Below are 14526 nucleotides of genomic sequence, written 5' to 3' on the forward strand. Positions count from 1 at the left end.
ATGTTTCTATCTCCCTCTCACTTCCTCTCTCTCTCTCTCAAATCAATAAAAACAGATTTGGAAAAAAAAGGATCTTTTTACATCGAAACTATAGGAATCCTATATAATAAAGAGCTAATATGCAAATGTTGTCATGCCCTCATGCCGTCACGGCCCAGATACTCAACAATGGGGAGAGAGGAATGGGGACTAGCCAGGCACAAATGAGTTTGCGAGAGAGGAATGAGGACCAGCCAGGCTGTGGCCCAGGAGAGGGACAAGCCGCCCACCCATGGTCCCCTGAGGCTGTGGCTGGCCTGGGTGAAGCTGGCCCGGGTCCTGGGTGCCTGCGGCCATTCAGAGAGAGGGAAGCCCAGGTCCCGGGTGCCTGCAAGCAGCTGGAGGAGGGAATCCTGAGTCCCGGGTGCGGGGCAAGGCAGAGGTGGTTAGGGGCGATCAGGCCAGCAGGGGAGCAGTTAGGGGCGATCAAGCAGGCAGGTGAGTGGTTAGGAGCCAGCGGTCCCGGATTGCAAGAGGCAGTCGGACATCCCCTGAGGGATCCCGGATTGGAGAGGGTGCAGGCTGGGCTGAGGGACCCTCCACCCCACGCACAAATTTCGTGCACCGAGCCTTTAGTAATGTATAAAATGTGTCCCAAGTCTCAGATAATTTATTGATTTTTATTTTAAAAAAATATTTATTGATTTTGAGAGAGGGAAGGAGGGAGGGAAGAGGGAGGGGGAGAGAGAGAGAGAGAGAGAGAGAGAGAGAGAGAGAAAGAGATAGAGAAATATTGATTGGTTGCCTTTTGCACATGGCCTGACTGGGGATCAAATCCGCAGGCTAGTGCCCTGACCAGGAATTGAACCAGCAACCTTGTAGTGCACAGGACGACTCGATGCCCAACCAACTCAGCCACACCAGCCTGGGTGATAATTTATTTTTTAATCAAGATTTTATTGGCTAATCTTGCTAATCAATATCAAATTCGGGGGGGCACACCTGAGCTTTTTGCTGGATTTTAATTAAAAATTAATAAACTTATTTGGGGAGAATTACATCTTTTCAACACTCTTTTCCATCCATTAATATGAATGAGAAAGTTTTTAAAAGTCATAGAGTATATCCTATATAATAAAAGGCTAATATGCAAATAAACCAAATGGCAGAACAACCTAACAACTGGTCACTATGACGTGTGCTGACCATCAGGGGGCATGCGTGGAACATGGTGGGTGTTGGCTGTGGTGAGATGGTGGAGCAGGTGAACGGGGGCGCCAGACCAAGGCAGGCCGCCAGTCGCTGTCATCAGGGCGAGCCTTTGGTAGTTCCTGAAAATTCTTTGCTCCCACACGCCACGGTCCCGCCTGGCGCTTGCACCCACTGCCAGCACAGGAGCCACCGCTCCCACCCACTGCCAGCACCAGAGCTGCCACTCGCATCCGCTGCCAGCGCCAGCCCCAATCACTCCTGAAGGGCAATCGGGGCAGCAAGCTGCCACTTGCACCCACTGATGGTGCCGGCCCTGCTTGCACCTGCTGCTGGCGCCAGCCTCAATCGCTCAGTGCCAACAGCGGTGCGAGCTGGACTGGCGCCATCAGCGCGTGGGAGCGGCGGCAGTGGGAGCGGGGCTACCGGCAGAGAGGGGACCAGAGGCTGCGGCAGGAGTGGCCAGGCAGGGGCGCGGAGGATGGGCCGAGACCCACCCCTGTGCCCACTGCAGCCTTGTGGCCCACAGTTCCTTTCAAGGTGCACAAATTAGTGCACTGGGCCCCTAGTTTAATAGTATTATGACAGTACTGGTACACAAATAAACAAATCACTCAAAGAGGAATCCACATTCAAACCCTATTTTGTGTCCTGTAACCTTTCTATACTCAGATCTGGCACATCTTGACCTCTCCCTCACTTGCGGTCTTGCTTCCCTGCTGCCCATCCGCACTGCTCTGGGATCCTAGTCCTGCAACAGACTAGAGCCCAGCCGTGGGCAAACTACGCCCGGGGGCCGGATCCGGCCCGTTTGAAATGAATAAAACTAAAAAAAAAAGACCGTACCCTTTCATATAATGATGTTTACTTTGAATTTATATTAGTTCACACAAACACTCCATCCATGCTTTTGTTCCGGCCCTCCGGTCCAGTTTAAGAACCCATTGTGGCCCTCGAGTCAAAAAGTTTGCCCACCCCTGTTCTAGCCTCTTCTGGCCCCCTGGCCCCCTGTGCCCCTGTCCCCGCTCATTATTCTATCAGTCTTTGATACTCATGAAAACGAGAGGAAAACAAAGACAACTCTTTCATTGATATTTAGGATGTATCTGTATTTCCTCAAAACATAGCAAAAACTTTAAAATTAGCTATGAAACCTTTATTTTAAATCCTTATTCAAAATGATGGACTTATAGATTCAAATTTTCATAGTCAAATGCAAGAGTGGCTCAACACAGGAAAATCAATCCATGTAATATACCATATTAATAGCATGGTATGGCCACGGTGGAAACAGTATGGCAGTTCCTCAGTAAGTTAAATATAAAACTACCATGTGATCTAGCAATTACACGGCTATATATATAGACACAATTTCTGAAAACAAATGATTCAAAGAAATACTTGTACACAAATGTTCATAGCAGTACTATTCACAATAGCCAGAAGGTGGAAGCAGCCCAAATATTTATCAGCAGAAAAACAAAATGCAATGTATCCATAGACTGCAGTGTTACTTAGCACTCCAGAGGAATGAAGTGCTGGTCCATGCCACAAGTGGAAGGACTAGGACAGTGGTCGGCAAACTGCGGCTCGTGAGCCACATGCGGTTCTTTGCCTCCTTGAGTGTGGCTCTTCCACAAAATACTGACTTCTGCGCACGGGCCACCAAGTTTCAATCACACTGTACGTGTGCGCTCGCACGTGGTATTTTGTGGAAGAGCCACACTCAAGGGGCCAAAGAGCCGCATGTGGCTCGAGAGCCGTGGTTTACCGACCACGGGACTAGGAGAACACGGAGCTCAGGGAACAAAGCCACACACCAAGGTCATGTGTGAATAGTCTCCCCTGAGCTTAGTTTACATTTCATGGTTTCATCACCCATAGTCAACTGTGGTCTGAAAACATTAACTGGAAAATCCCAGAAACAAATCATTTAATAAACAGCCCGTGCCCTTCTGAGCAGTGTGGTGAAGTCTCGCGCACCCTCAGTCCTGCCCAGGACGTGCGCCATCCTTTGCCCAGGGTACCCGTGTAGTACCGGACACACAGCAGCTGTCTGTTATCGGATCGACTGTGGAGGTGTTGCAGTGCTGGCGCCCCGCAGTGCTACAGCAGTGGTGCTGGCTATCCTGCCAGTCCGAAGAGAAACTGTAAAGTACTTCCTTTATGTGAAAAAGTGAAAGTTCTTGACTTAAGAAAAAAAAAATCGTATGCTTAGGTTGCTAAGATCTATGATCTTCTAACTGTGAATTTGTGAAGAAGGAAAAAGATGCCCTAGCCAGTTTGATTTGGTGGGTAGGGCATCAGCCCAAAGACTGAAAGGTCCCGGGTTCGATTCCGGTCAAGGGAAAATACCTAGCTTGCAGGCTTCTCCCCGGCCCGGGCATGTGCAGGAGGCAACCAATTGGTGTTTCTCTCACATCGATGTTTCTCTCTGTCTTTTCCTCTTTCTTCCACTCTCCCTAAAAATAAAATCAATGGGAGAATATCCTTGAGTGAGGATTTAAAAAAAGAAAGAAATCCATGCTAGTTTTGCTGTTCTCAGTCTGCAAAACTTACAGCCACAGTGTGTAAGTGCTTAGTTAAGACAGAAAAGACGTTAAATTTGCAGGTAGAAGACTTGAACAGAAAAGATGTTCCAACTGATGGTAACATGCTGCTCCAGAAAGCACTGAACTCACATGAAAACTTCAGCCAGGGACCCCTGAAACAAGTGACCACATTCATGTAACTTTAAAAAAAGAAAAATATTTTATTGATTTTTTTACAGAGAGGAAGCGAGAGGGATAGAGAGTTAGAATCATCGATGAGAGAGAAACATCGATCAGCTGCCTCCTGCACACTCCCCACCTGGGATGTGCCCGCAACCAAGGTACATGCCCTTGACTGGAATAGAACCTGGGACCCTTCAGTCTGTAGGCCGATGCTGTATCCACCAAGCCAAACCAGTTAGAGCTCATGTAACTTTTATTATATAACTAGAGGCCCGGTGCACAAAAATTTGTGCACTCGGGGGGGAGTGGGGGTGCCTCAGCCCGGCCTGTGCCCTCTTGCAGTCTGGGACCCCTCGGGAGATAACGACCTGCTGGCTTAGGCCTGCTCCCGGGTGGCAGAGGGCAGGTCCAATCCCTAGGTGCAGCCCCTGGTCGGGCTCAGAGCAGGGCTGATTGGGGAGTTGGGGCGCCGCCCCCTGTCATGCACAGAGCAGGGCGGATTGGGAGGTTGCGATGCCACCCTCAGTCACGCTCAGGGTAGGGCCGATTGGGGGGTTGGGGCACTGCCCCGTCACGCACAGAGCAGGGCCAATCAGGGGGTTGGGGCGCTGCCCCCTGTCACTCACAGAGCAGGGCCCATCAGGGGGGTTGGGGCTCCGTACCGTCACGCACAGAGCAGGGTCGATCAGGGGGTTTGGGTGCTGCCCCCTGTCACGCTGATCCCGGTGCCGGGAGGCCTCGTGTCTCCGCTGATCTCGGTACTGGGAGGCATATTACCCTTTTACTATATAGGACAGAGGCCTGGTGCACAAGTGGGGGCCGGCTGGTTTGCCCTGAAGGGTGTCCTGGATCAGGGTGGGGGTCCCGCTTGGGTGCCTGGCCAGCCTGGGTGAGGGGCTGATGGCTGTTTGCAGCTGGTCACACCCCCTTCAGGGTGGGGGTCCCCACTGGGGTGCCTGGCCAGTCTGGGTGAGGGGCTGAGGGCTGTTTTCAGGCTGGCGGGTGACTGAAGCTCCCAACCACTCCTTTTTTTCTTTTTTTTTTTAAAATTCTGGGCCAGCTTTAGCTCTGAGGCTTGGCTCCAGCTCTGAGGCCTCGGCTGCTGAAAGCAGGTATCTGGTTTGTTTGGGTTCTATAATCGAAACACTGTTTCAACTCCAGCTCTGAGATCCCGGCTGGCTGAAAGCAGGTTTCTGGGGTTTTGTTTAGCTTCTATATTTGTAACAATGTTTCAAACTGCAAGCTCAGAGGCAGGCGGGGAACGTTGGAGTCCTCCATCACTGAAGCAAGCAAGCCTCATGTTCACTTCAAGGGGCCTGGCTGCCGGCCGCCATCTTGTCTGGCAGTTAATATGCATATCGCCCTGATTAGCCAATGGGAAGGGTAGCGGAGGTACGGCTAATTAACATGTTTCTCTTTTATTAGATAGGATACTAGAGGGCCCGTGCATGAAATTCATGCACTCAGGGTGGGGTGGGGGGGGTGGGGGGGAAGTCCCTCAGCCCAGATTACGAGAGGGCACAGGCCAGGCTGAGGGATCCCAATGGTGCAGGACCGGTGCCAGGGAGGTACGCAGGAGGTTCCAGCTGGGGAGGGACCGTGGGAAGGCTCCAGGGAGTGTCCAGCCCATCTCGCTCAGTCTTTTTTTTTTTAAATTAAATCTTTATTGTTCAGATTATTATAATTGTTCCTCTTTTTCCCCCCATAGCTCCCCTCCACCCATTTCCCACCCCACCCTCCGCCCTCACCCCCCCGCACTGTCCTCATCCATAGGTAAACGATTTTTGTTCAGTCTCTTCCTGCATCCCCCACACCCCTTCCCCCCCCGCCAAGAATAGTCAGTCCACTCCCTTTCTATGCCCCTGATTCTATTATAAATCACCAGTTTATTCTGTTCATCATATTATTTATTCACTTGAATTTTAGATTTACTTGTTGATAGATGTGTATTTGTTGTTCATAGTTTGTATCTTTACCATTTTCTTCTTCTTCCTCTTCTTAAAGAATACCTTTCAGCATTTCATATAATACTGGTTTGTTGGTGATGAACTCCTTTAGCTTTTTCTTATCTGTGAAGCTCTTTATCTGACCTTCAATTCTGAATGATAGCTTTGCTGGATAAAGTAATCTTGGTTGTAGGTTCCTGGTATTCATCACTTTGAATATTTCTTGCCACTCCCTTCTGGCCTGCAAAGTTTCTGTTGAGAAATCAGCTGACAGCCGTATGGGTACTCCCTTGTAGGTAACTGACTTTTTTTCTCTTGCTGCTTTTAAGATTCTCTCTGTCTTTTGCTCTTGGCATTTTAATTATGATATTCTTGGTGTAGTCCTGTTTGGGTTCCTTTTGTTCCTCTGCGCTTCCTGGACTTTTAAATCTATTTCTTTCACCAGGTAGGGGAAGTTTTCTGTCATTATTTCTTCAAATAGGTTTTCAATATCTTGCTCTCTCTCTTCTTCTGGCACCCCTATAATTCGGATGTTGGTACGCTTGAAGCTGTCCCAGAGGCTCCTTATACTATCTTCATATTTTTGGATTCTTTTTTCACTTTGCTTTTCTGGTTGGGTGTTTTTTGCTTCTTCATATTTCAAATCTTTGACTTGATTCTTGCGATCCTCTAGTCTGCTGTTGGGAGTCTGTATAATATTCTTTATTTCAGTCAGTGTATGCTTAATTTCTAGCTGGTCCTTTATCACAACCTCGAGGATCTCATTAGATTTCTTGAGGGTCTCATTAAGTTTGTCGGTGGTTTCTAGAAAATTCTTGAAAAACCTTAAAAGTGTGGTTTTGAACTCTATATCCAGTAGTTTGCTTTCCTCCATTTCTGTCATTTGTGTCCTGTTTCTTTGTCTCCGCATTTTTTTATGCTTCGCTGTGTTGACAGAGTGGCTTTCTGTGGTAGGTGTCCTATAGGGCCCAGTGGCTCAGCCTCCCCAATTACCTGAGGTAGACACTCTTGGTGCACACCCTTGTGGGCTTTGTGCACAGTCTTGTTGTAGTTAAGCCTTGATTGTTGTAGGTAACACTGGGAGGGATTGACCTCCAGGCCAATTGGCTGTGAGAATCAGCTGTGTCTGCAGTGGGAGAACTTCTGTGCTGGAGACACCCCTCCGGGGCAAGACTTGCTTCAATGGGGCTTTGGTGCTCACTGAGTCTGCCCCCTGAGTGTGTCCTTTATGAATCCAAGGAGCTGCAATCTGGATGGTCCCACTCTGACCTCTGGGCACACTGGCTCCTGGATCTCTAAGGAGGTGCTAATCTAGCCTTTGCCTGAGGCTACCCAGCAGGAGCCAGCTGTGAAGGAATGCAAGCTGCTGTGGGGCCTTGGGCCAGCTGCAGTTTGTTAGGTAATTATCAGATTGCAAAGGGCCAGGCCTTTCATATGCAAAAGCCTCCGTGGCTTGGGCAGGGCGGGGTCCCAGGGGGTCAACAGGGCGGAGCGAGCAGTTATGGCTGCTCTCAGTCCTGCCCTCAGAGGCCCTGCTTCTCAGTGTCCCGGCAATCGCTGCTAGCACCCCCGAGAGAAAGCTGGCCTCGAGTTCCGACCGATGCCAGACAGTCCAGTTTCTCCTGTATGAGTCTGGGTCCCCAGAGACTCACCCGGAACTGGAGGTCAGAGCTTGAGACTCCCTCCCGATTGAAAAAGACAACCGTGTCCTCAGCCACCAGCCCTCTCCGCATGCGCCTCTGTACCTCTGTATTTTACTTCCGCACTGCACCTCCTATGAGTCTCAGCGTGCTTTTCTCTTTCCTTCTAGTTGTAGAATTTCCACTCAGCCAGCCTTCCTGAGGCTTCCCAGCAGGAACCAGCTGTGAAGGAATGCAAGCTGCTGTCCGTTCTGTCTTTTAGTTGTATTTTTGAAGTGGTTGTGCGAGGCAGCAATCTCCAGTGTTTACCTATGCTGCCATCGCCATCTTGGTTTCTCTCCATCTCGCTCAGTCTCGATCAGCTGGACCCGAGTAGCAAGCTAACCTACCAGTCGAAGCATCTGCCCCCTGGTGGTCAGTGCACGTCATAGTGACTGGTCAACCGGTTAACTGTCTGCCTCCTGGTGGTCAGTGCACGTCCTTGCAAACGGTTGAGTGGCCTTAGCATATCATTAGCATATTACCCTTTGATTGGTTGAACAGACAACTGGAACAGACACTTAGCATATTAGGCTTTTATTATATAGGACTAGTAGCCCGGTGCACGAAATTCATGCACTGGGGTGGGGGTGTGGGGGGGAGAAGGGGCCCCTCAGTCGGGCCTTCACCCTCTCCAATCTGCGACCCCTCAGGGAATGTCCAACTATCTGTTTGTGCCCAAACTTTTAACAGATAACAGCTCCCATTGTTGTTCCTTTCTTATGCTTAAAACCATTGGAATTAGTAGGTATTCAAAGTGTGTATACATTTTTGGGGGACACCCTCTAGTCAGTGGTGAAAGAAACCAACAGCAGATTTGGAACCCCCAGACAGGGAACCTTGCTCATTCCCCACGTCTCCCCACTTCACTTTCCACCTTCGTGGGCAGCAGGAGAATCAATGTTTTCTCTCACTAATTCGGAAAAGCACGTCCTGTCACCCATTGCCCGGCAGGAGTGCGCTAGGCCCCAAGCAAGCGAGGCTCAGTCAGGGCAGCCTACGCTCATGGGTGCTGGCACCCAAAGTACACATTCCTCCTCTACAGTCGCCCCGACTATCCCACTGTTTCACTGAGAGGACGGAATTCCTCTCTGCCTCTGGGTTCTTGATCTTGAACGCTGACCGAAGGCACCTCAGCGAGGGCCGCCCGTGCCCACCAGGTGTGTCTATCTGCACCTGCTCCTGCCTCAGCACCTGCAATAACCCCCCAGAGGTGATCTCGTAGCTGCACAGGCCTCCGTGGGAACAGGGCATCACCACTCCACCCTCTCACTGTCATCTCACAGGCGCCCACTCTCAGCACCCAGAACACCTAGACACTCTCCAAAGGATGTGAGCGCATCAGAGGGGATGTGTGCACATCCTGTGGGGGTGTTAGGCATGCCGGGTTGATGGAAGTGCGGTGGAGAGGCGGGGGGAACTTGTGCACGCCTTGGTTTGCAACTGTTGCAGGCGCGGGAGGGTGACAGTGTGCTGGGGGATGTTCTCACGCCAGGGGGGGATGTGCACACCAGAGGCCTCTGGCTTTGCAGATCCGCAAACCCCCATGGTGCGGCCAGGAGGACGTCAGTCTGGCCCACCACGGTGGCTGTCCCTGCGATCCTGCACCTTCTGGGCCAGGAGGCGGATCTTGCGCAGTCGCTCCTGGGCGCTGATGGCTGCCTCCCCATCCTGAAGGGTCACGGATCCGAGTCCCAGGACAGTGCACAGCCTCAAGCGCTGCCCCCCGCCTGGCAGGGTCACAGATCCGTGTCTTGGTCCTGTGGACAACCTCAAGCACTGACCCCCACCCGGCAGGGTCACAGATTCGGGTCCCGGACTGCAGACAGCCTCCCGTGCTGCCCCCCTGCCCACCAGGTCACAGATCCGGGTCCCGGGACCACGGACAGCAGGGTCACAGATCCGGGTCTCAGACTGCAGACAGCCTCCTGCAGTGCCCCATGTCCGGCAGGGTCACAGACCTAGGTCCCGGACTGCAGACAGCCTCCCGCGGTGCCCCCAGCCCGGCAGGGTCACAGATCCAGGTCCTGGGACTGCGGACAGCCTCAAGCACTGCCGCCCCGCCTGGCAGGGTCACAGATCTGAGTCCTGGACCTCGGACAGCCTCAAGCACTGTCCCCCGCCTGGCAGGGTCTCAGATCCGGGTCCCAGACCGCAGACAGCCTTGCCTGCTGCCGCCTGCCTTCAGTATGCAAATTAGCCACCATCTTGTTGCTTCAGGGTGGGGGTCCCCACTGGGGTGCCTGGCCAGTCTGGGTGAGGGGCTGAGGGCTGTTTTCAGGCTGGCGGGCGAATGAAGCTCCAAACCTCTCCTTTTTTTCTTTCTTTTTTTTATTCTGGCATTTATTTACCTTCTATGGCTGTCACTAGAGCTGAGAGCCGGCTTTCTCTGAGGCTCGGCTGCTGAAAGCAGGTTTCTGGCCTTTGTTTACCTTCTGTATTCAAAACAATGTTGCGGTCTTGCTGGCTGAAGCCTGGCTGACTAAAGCCAGTTTCTGGGGTTTTGTTTAGCTTCTATCTTTGTTACAATGTTTCTTAGAGTTGCAGCTCCGAGGCCGGCAGCGCAGGCGGGGAAGCTTGGCTTCCTCCGTCACTGAAGCAAGGAAGCCTCCCTGTTCGCTTCAAGCTGCCTGGCTGCCGGCCGCCATCTTGGCTGGCAGTTAATTTGCATATCTCCCTGATTAGCCAATGTGAAGGGTAGCGGCCGTACGGCTAATTACCATGTTTCTCTTTTATTAGATAGGATTGTTATAATTGTCCTATTTTATCATTAGTTATTGTTAATCTTTTCTGTGCCTAATTTGTAAATTAGTCTTTATCGTATATATGCATTTATAGGGAAAACATGGTATATATATATAGAGCTTGATACTATCTGCAGTTTCTGGCATCCACTGAGGGTCTTGGAATGTGCCCCATGCGGATAATGGGGGACTACTGTACCTGATATATATTAGGATGATTCCATACCCAGAATAGGTAAACCCACACAGAAAGCAGACTGGTGGTTGTTCAGGGATGAGGGAGGGGAAATGGGGAGTGACTGCATGATGGCACAGGCCTTCTTTGGGAGCGATGACAAGGAATTAGAAGGAGAGAATTGAAGGTGCACACACCGTGCATGTACTAAATGCCACTAAGCTGGGTACTTTAGCTAATTTTACCAACTTCCAGTATCATTTATTTTTCCTAGAATCTGGATAAAATTAACTGTAGCAAGACAGTGCTCCATACTATTTAAGCCTCATTTTAGGTTCTATAAACTTTCTCAGTATTTGTAAATGTGAATTTCCCATTTCAGTAAAATTGAAAAAATAAAAATGATACTGGAAGTTGAAAAAAAAAAAAAGCTAATTTTATGTTATGTAAATTTCACCTCAATTTAAAAAAATCTCAATAGTCATGATTTCTAAAAACAGTGTATTACTTTCCTTGTTAAAAAGCTAAGTTTTACAAAATACATACCATATAATTTTATTTAGACGAAGTTCTACACAAAAGGCAAAACTATAGGACCTGAAAATAGATCAATGGTGGCCTTGGGCCAGGTTTGGGTGTACTGACTAGGAAGGGGCGTGAGGGAACATTCCAGAGTGATAGATCTGTTCTGTATTTCAACTACGGGGGCAGTGATAGGGGCGTATACATCTGTCAAAACTTAGACTGTAAACTTTCTTTGTATTTTATTATATGTCAACTAGAGGCCCGGTGCACGGATTTGTGCACACTGAAAGGAAATTAATTAGAAGAAATATTTTAGAGGCTGAGGAGGGACCGAGGGAGACTGGCTCAGGGCGTGTTTGGCCTATCTCGCCTAGTCCCAATCGGCGAACCCCAGCAGCACGCTAACCTACTGGTCGGAGCATCTGCCCCCTGGTAGTCAGTGCGTGTCATAGCGACTGGTCGAATAAACTGTCGGACACTTAGCATATTGGGCTTTTATTATATAGCATTACACCTTGATGAAGTTGGTGTTAAAAAGGTGAGTCTTGATCACTCTTTAAAGGCCAGGGTAGGCATTCCATGCTACTCTACTTCCCTGGTATGATTAGAGTGTGCTTGTGACCTTATTGTGCACAGCAGTGTGGACGTTATACATTATAAGCGGTCATAAACAAAAGGCAAACTGCCAAAGAGTCCGAATACTAGGATAATGAAATCATGGTTGCTTACCAATTCTGGAAGAGGACAAATGGTGCCAGTATTCATGTACAAGCCTTCAACTACAATAAAACGTCGAGTTACACGTGCCTTGCGAGGATTCTTTAAAAGAAAAACCATAAACATTTAAATTTTAGTAACTCCAAATTACAAAAATCTATTACAAGATTTATTCATCAAAATAAAAAAAATTGATAGTGTGACTTTCAAGCCCACGTTTGAGATCGTGCTATTACGCGAGGAAAAACAGTGCTTTCTCCTCTCAGACATGTTTTTCAGCTCCTGCAATGAACTAGGAGACACCACACACACACACACACACATACACACACACACACACACACACACACGGTTGAGGCACTCTGAGACTATTATCACACAAACAAAACCCTCCAATCTCAGAATGACTGGGAAGGTGCCCAGGGAACTTTCTGGGATGACAGGGTGTTTGATGTCATGATAGAGGCCATGATACTTGGGTTATATGGTTCCAACCATTGGTAAAAAGGCAAGGATTTGTGCGTTTCAGTGTCGGTTAATTTTACCTAAAATATAAACTATAACAATGATGCCAATCATCATCATAGAGATGTAGTGGGGAATTAGATTGTGGTTCAGAGGATAGAAGAATGGCAGAATGTTGATAACAAGCTGGGAGAAGGGTATAGGGACTTCATTATATTATTCTGTTCCCTTTGAAAGTGCCCAGAATTTTCCATAATAAAAACACAGACAAAGCCTACTTTATACTTCTTTTACCAAAAAAACAGATGAAACCCCTTTCTTTACTCCGCACTACTGGGTCAGGGAAACCTGACTATGACCTCATCCAGTGATGCTGGAAGGCAGTGGTGTGGAGGGATTTTTTTCAGACAACACACACCTGCCCTGCCCCTCGGTGATTCCAAGTCCCTCTGCCAAATATGTAGATGCTTCCTACGTGCTGGGCTGAAAACACTGAGGTCCACAGAAGTTTACCACCACCTTCCTACTCAAAGTTTCTTGCCTCTAAGCTCCTGTCTGATGGACATCTAGAAACTCCAATGCCAGAGCTCTACTTTAAGGGGTGCTTAGAACCCAAGGCTGGGACACTCCGAAAGTTGTCACAGTATGCTGAAGTATCCACCACTGAGTTTGCTTGGTCATCTCTACTCTGCCATTAACACAAACTTCAAGGCCACAGGTCTGCTGAGGACATGGGGGCATCCTGCCTTTCCCTGCCTTTTAAAAATAAAGTATCTTATTTAGGATTTGAAAATATTCAATGTAAAACTCTGAGGAAATAACAAAGTACAAAAAACAATTTAACAAATTAGCTCTTCACAACCACACATTGATAACTTTTGTCGTTCTTGTAAAAAGCATCCTATGCTATATAACAAAAGGCTAATATGCAAATCGACCAAACTGCAGAATGGCTGGTTGCTATGACGAGCACTGACCACCAGGGGGCAGATGCTCAATGCAGAAGCTGCCCCCTGGTGGTCAGTGCGCTCACACAGGGGGAGCGCTGCTCAGCTAGAAGCCCTGAGCCAGGCTCATGGCTGGCAAGCGCAGCGGCTCTGTGGCAGCACTAAGGATGTTCAACTGCTGGCTTAGGCCGGCTCCCAGGAGCATGTCTAAGCCGTCAGTCGGATATTCCCCAAGGGCTCCTGGACTGCAAGAGGGCACAGGTGGGGCTGAGGGACACCCACCCCCCTGAGTGCACGAATTTCATGCACTGGGCCTCTGGTATCTTTATAAATTACATTGTTCAAATCAGGATTTTACTGGAATAGTTTTAGGACATGGATTTTATGATATTACTAGAGGCCCGGTGCATGGATTCATGCACATTGAAAGGAAATTAATTAGAAGGTGCCCAGCAGAGCGGGTCAGGGCAAGGTGGGCTGGACACACCCTGGAGCCAAGCTCCTGTGGTCCCTCCCAGGCCGGCCGCACCTGGGGCGGCGCCAGGGCACAAAGGGCGTCAGCAGAGTGAGCGGGGTCCCTCTGGCAGGTGGGGTCCCTCGGCCTGGTCTGTGAGGATTGGGCTGAAACCGGCAGTCCAACATCCCCCAAGAGGTCCCGAAGTGCAAGAGGGCACTCTGCAAAGTTTCTGTCGCTTAGCAGCTCCTGTGTTGAGCATCTGCCCCCTGGTGGTCAGTGTGCTTCATAGCTACTAGCCAGTTGCTTAGGCTTTTATATATAGACTAGAGGCCCGGTGCACAAAATCCCTACAGGATCAGGCCTAAACCAGCAGTCAAACATCCCTCTCACAATCCAGGACTGCTGGCTCCTAACCGCTCACCTGCCTGCTGGCCTGATCGCCCCTAACTGCCTCTGCCTTCCGGCCCTGATTGCCCCTAAATGCTCTCCCCTGCCAGCCTGATCGCCCCTAACTGCCCTCCCCTGCTGGCCTGATTACCCCTAACCGCCTCTGCCTCCGCCCCTACCACCGTGCCTTTGTCTGGAAGGAGGACTGGACAACCAGAAGATGTCCGGTCTATCGGGTCTAATTAGCATATTACCTTTTTATTAGTATAGACTGGAGGCCCAGTGCACGACATTCATGCACTGGGTGCGTGGGGAGCGGGGAGGCCCTCAGCCTGGCCCGCACCCTCTCACAGTCAGGGACTCCTTGGGGGATGTCCACATGCTGATCGCCCCTAACCCCTCTGCCTGCCTGCCTGATGGACATCCTTAGCACTGCCATGGAGCCACTGTGCTCACCAGCCATGAGCCTGGCTCAGGGCCTCTGGCTGAGCGGCGCTCCTCCTGTGGGAGCACACTGACCACCAGGGAGCAGCTCCTTCGTTGAGCATCTACCCCCTGGTGGTCAGTGCGCATCATAGTGAC

General features: G+C 49.9%; 1 protein-coding gene across 2 annotated transcripts in view; it reads right to left on the bottom strand.

Moving 5' to 3' along the window:
• The window catches only part of SPTLC1 (serine palmitoyltransferase long chain base subunit 1), a 104137-nt gene that overhangs the window by 20774 nt on the left and 68837 nt on the right, over positions 1 to 14526 (bottom strand). For both annotated transcript variants that reach the window (XM_070400903.1, XM_070400904.1), the window contains one exon: positions 11701 to 11790. In XM_070400903.1, the coding sequence (XP_070257004.1) occupies positions 11701 to 11790 (90 nt within the window). The remainder of the gene's footprint in view (positions 1 to 11700; positions 11791 to 14526) is intronic.

Source organism: Myotis yumanensis, unplaced genomic scaffold (assembly GCF_028538775.1).
Source record: "Myotis yumanensis isolate MYYU_CA2020_CCGP unplaced genomic scaffold, mMyoYum1.0.hap1 SCAF_21, whole genome shotgun sequence".
Lineage (NCBI taxonomy): Eukaryota > Metazoa > Chordata > Mammalia > Chiroptera > Vespertilionidae > Myotis > Myotis yumanensis.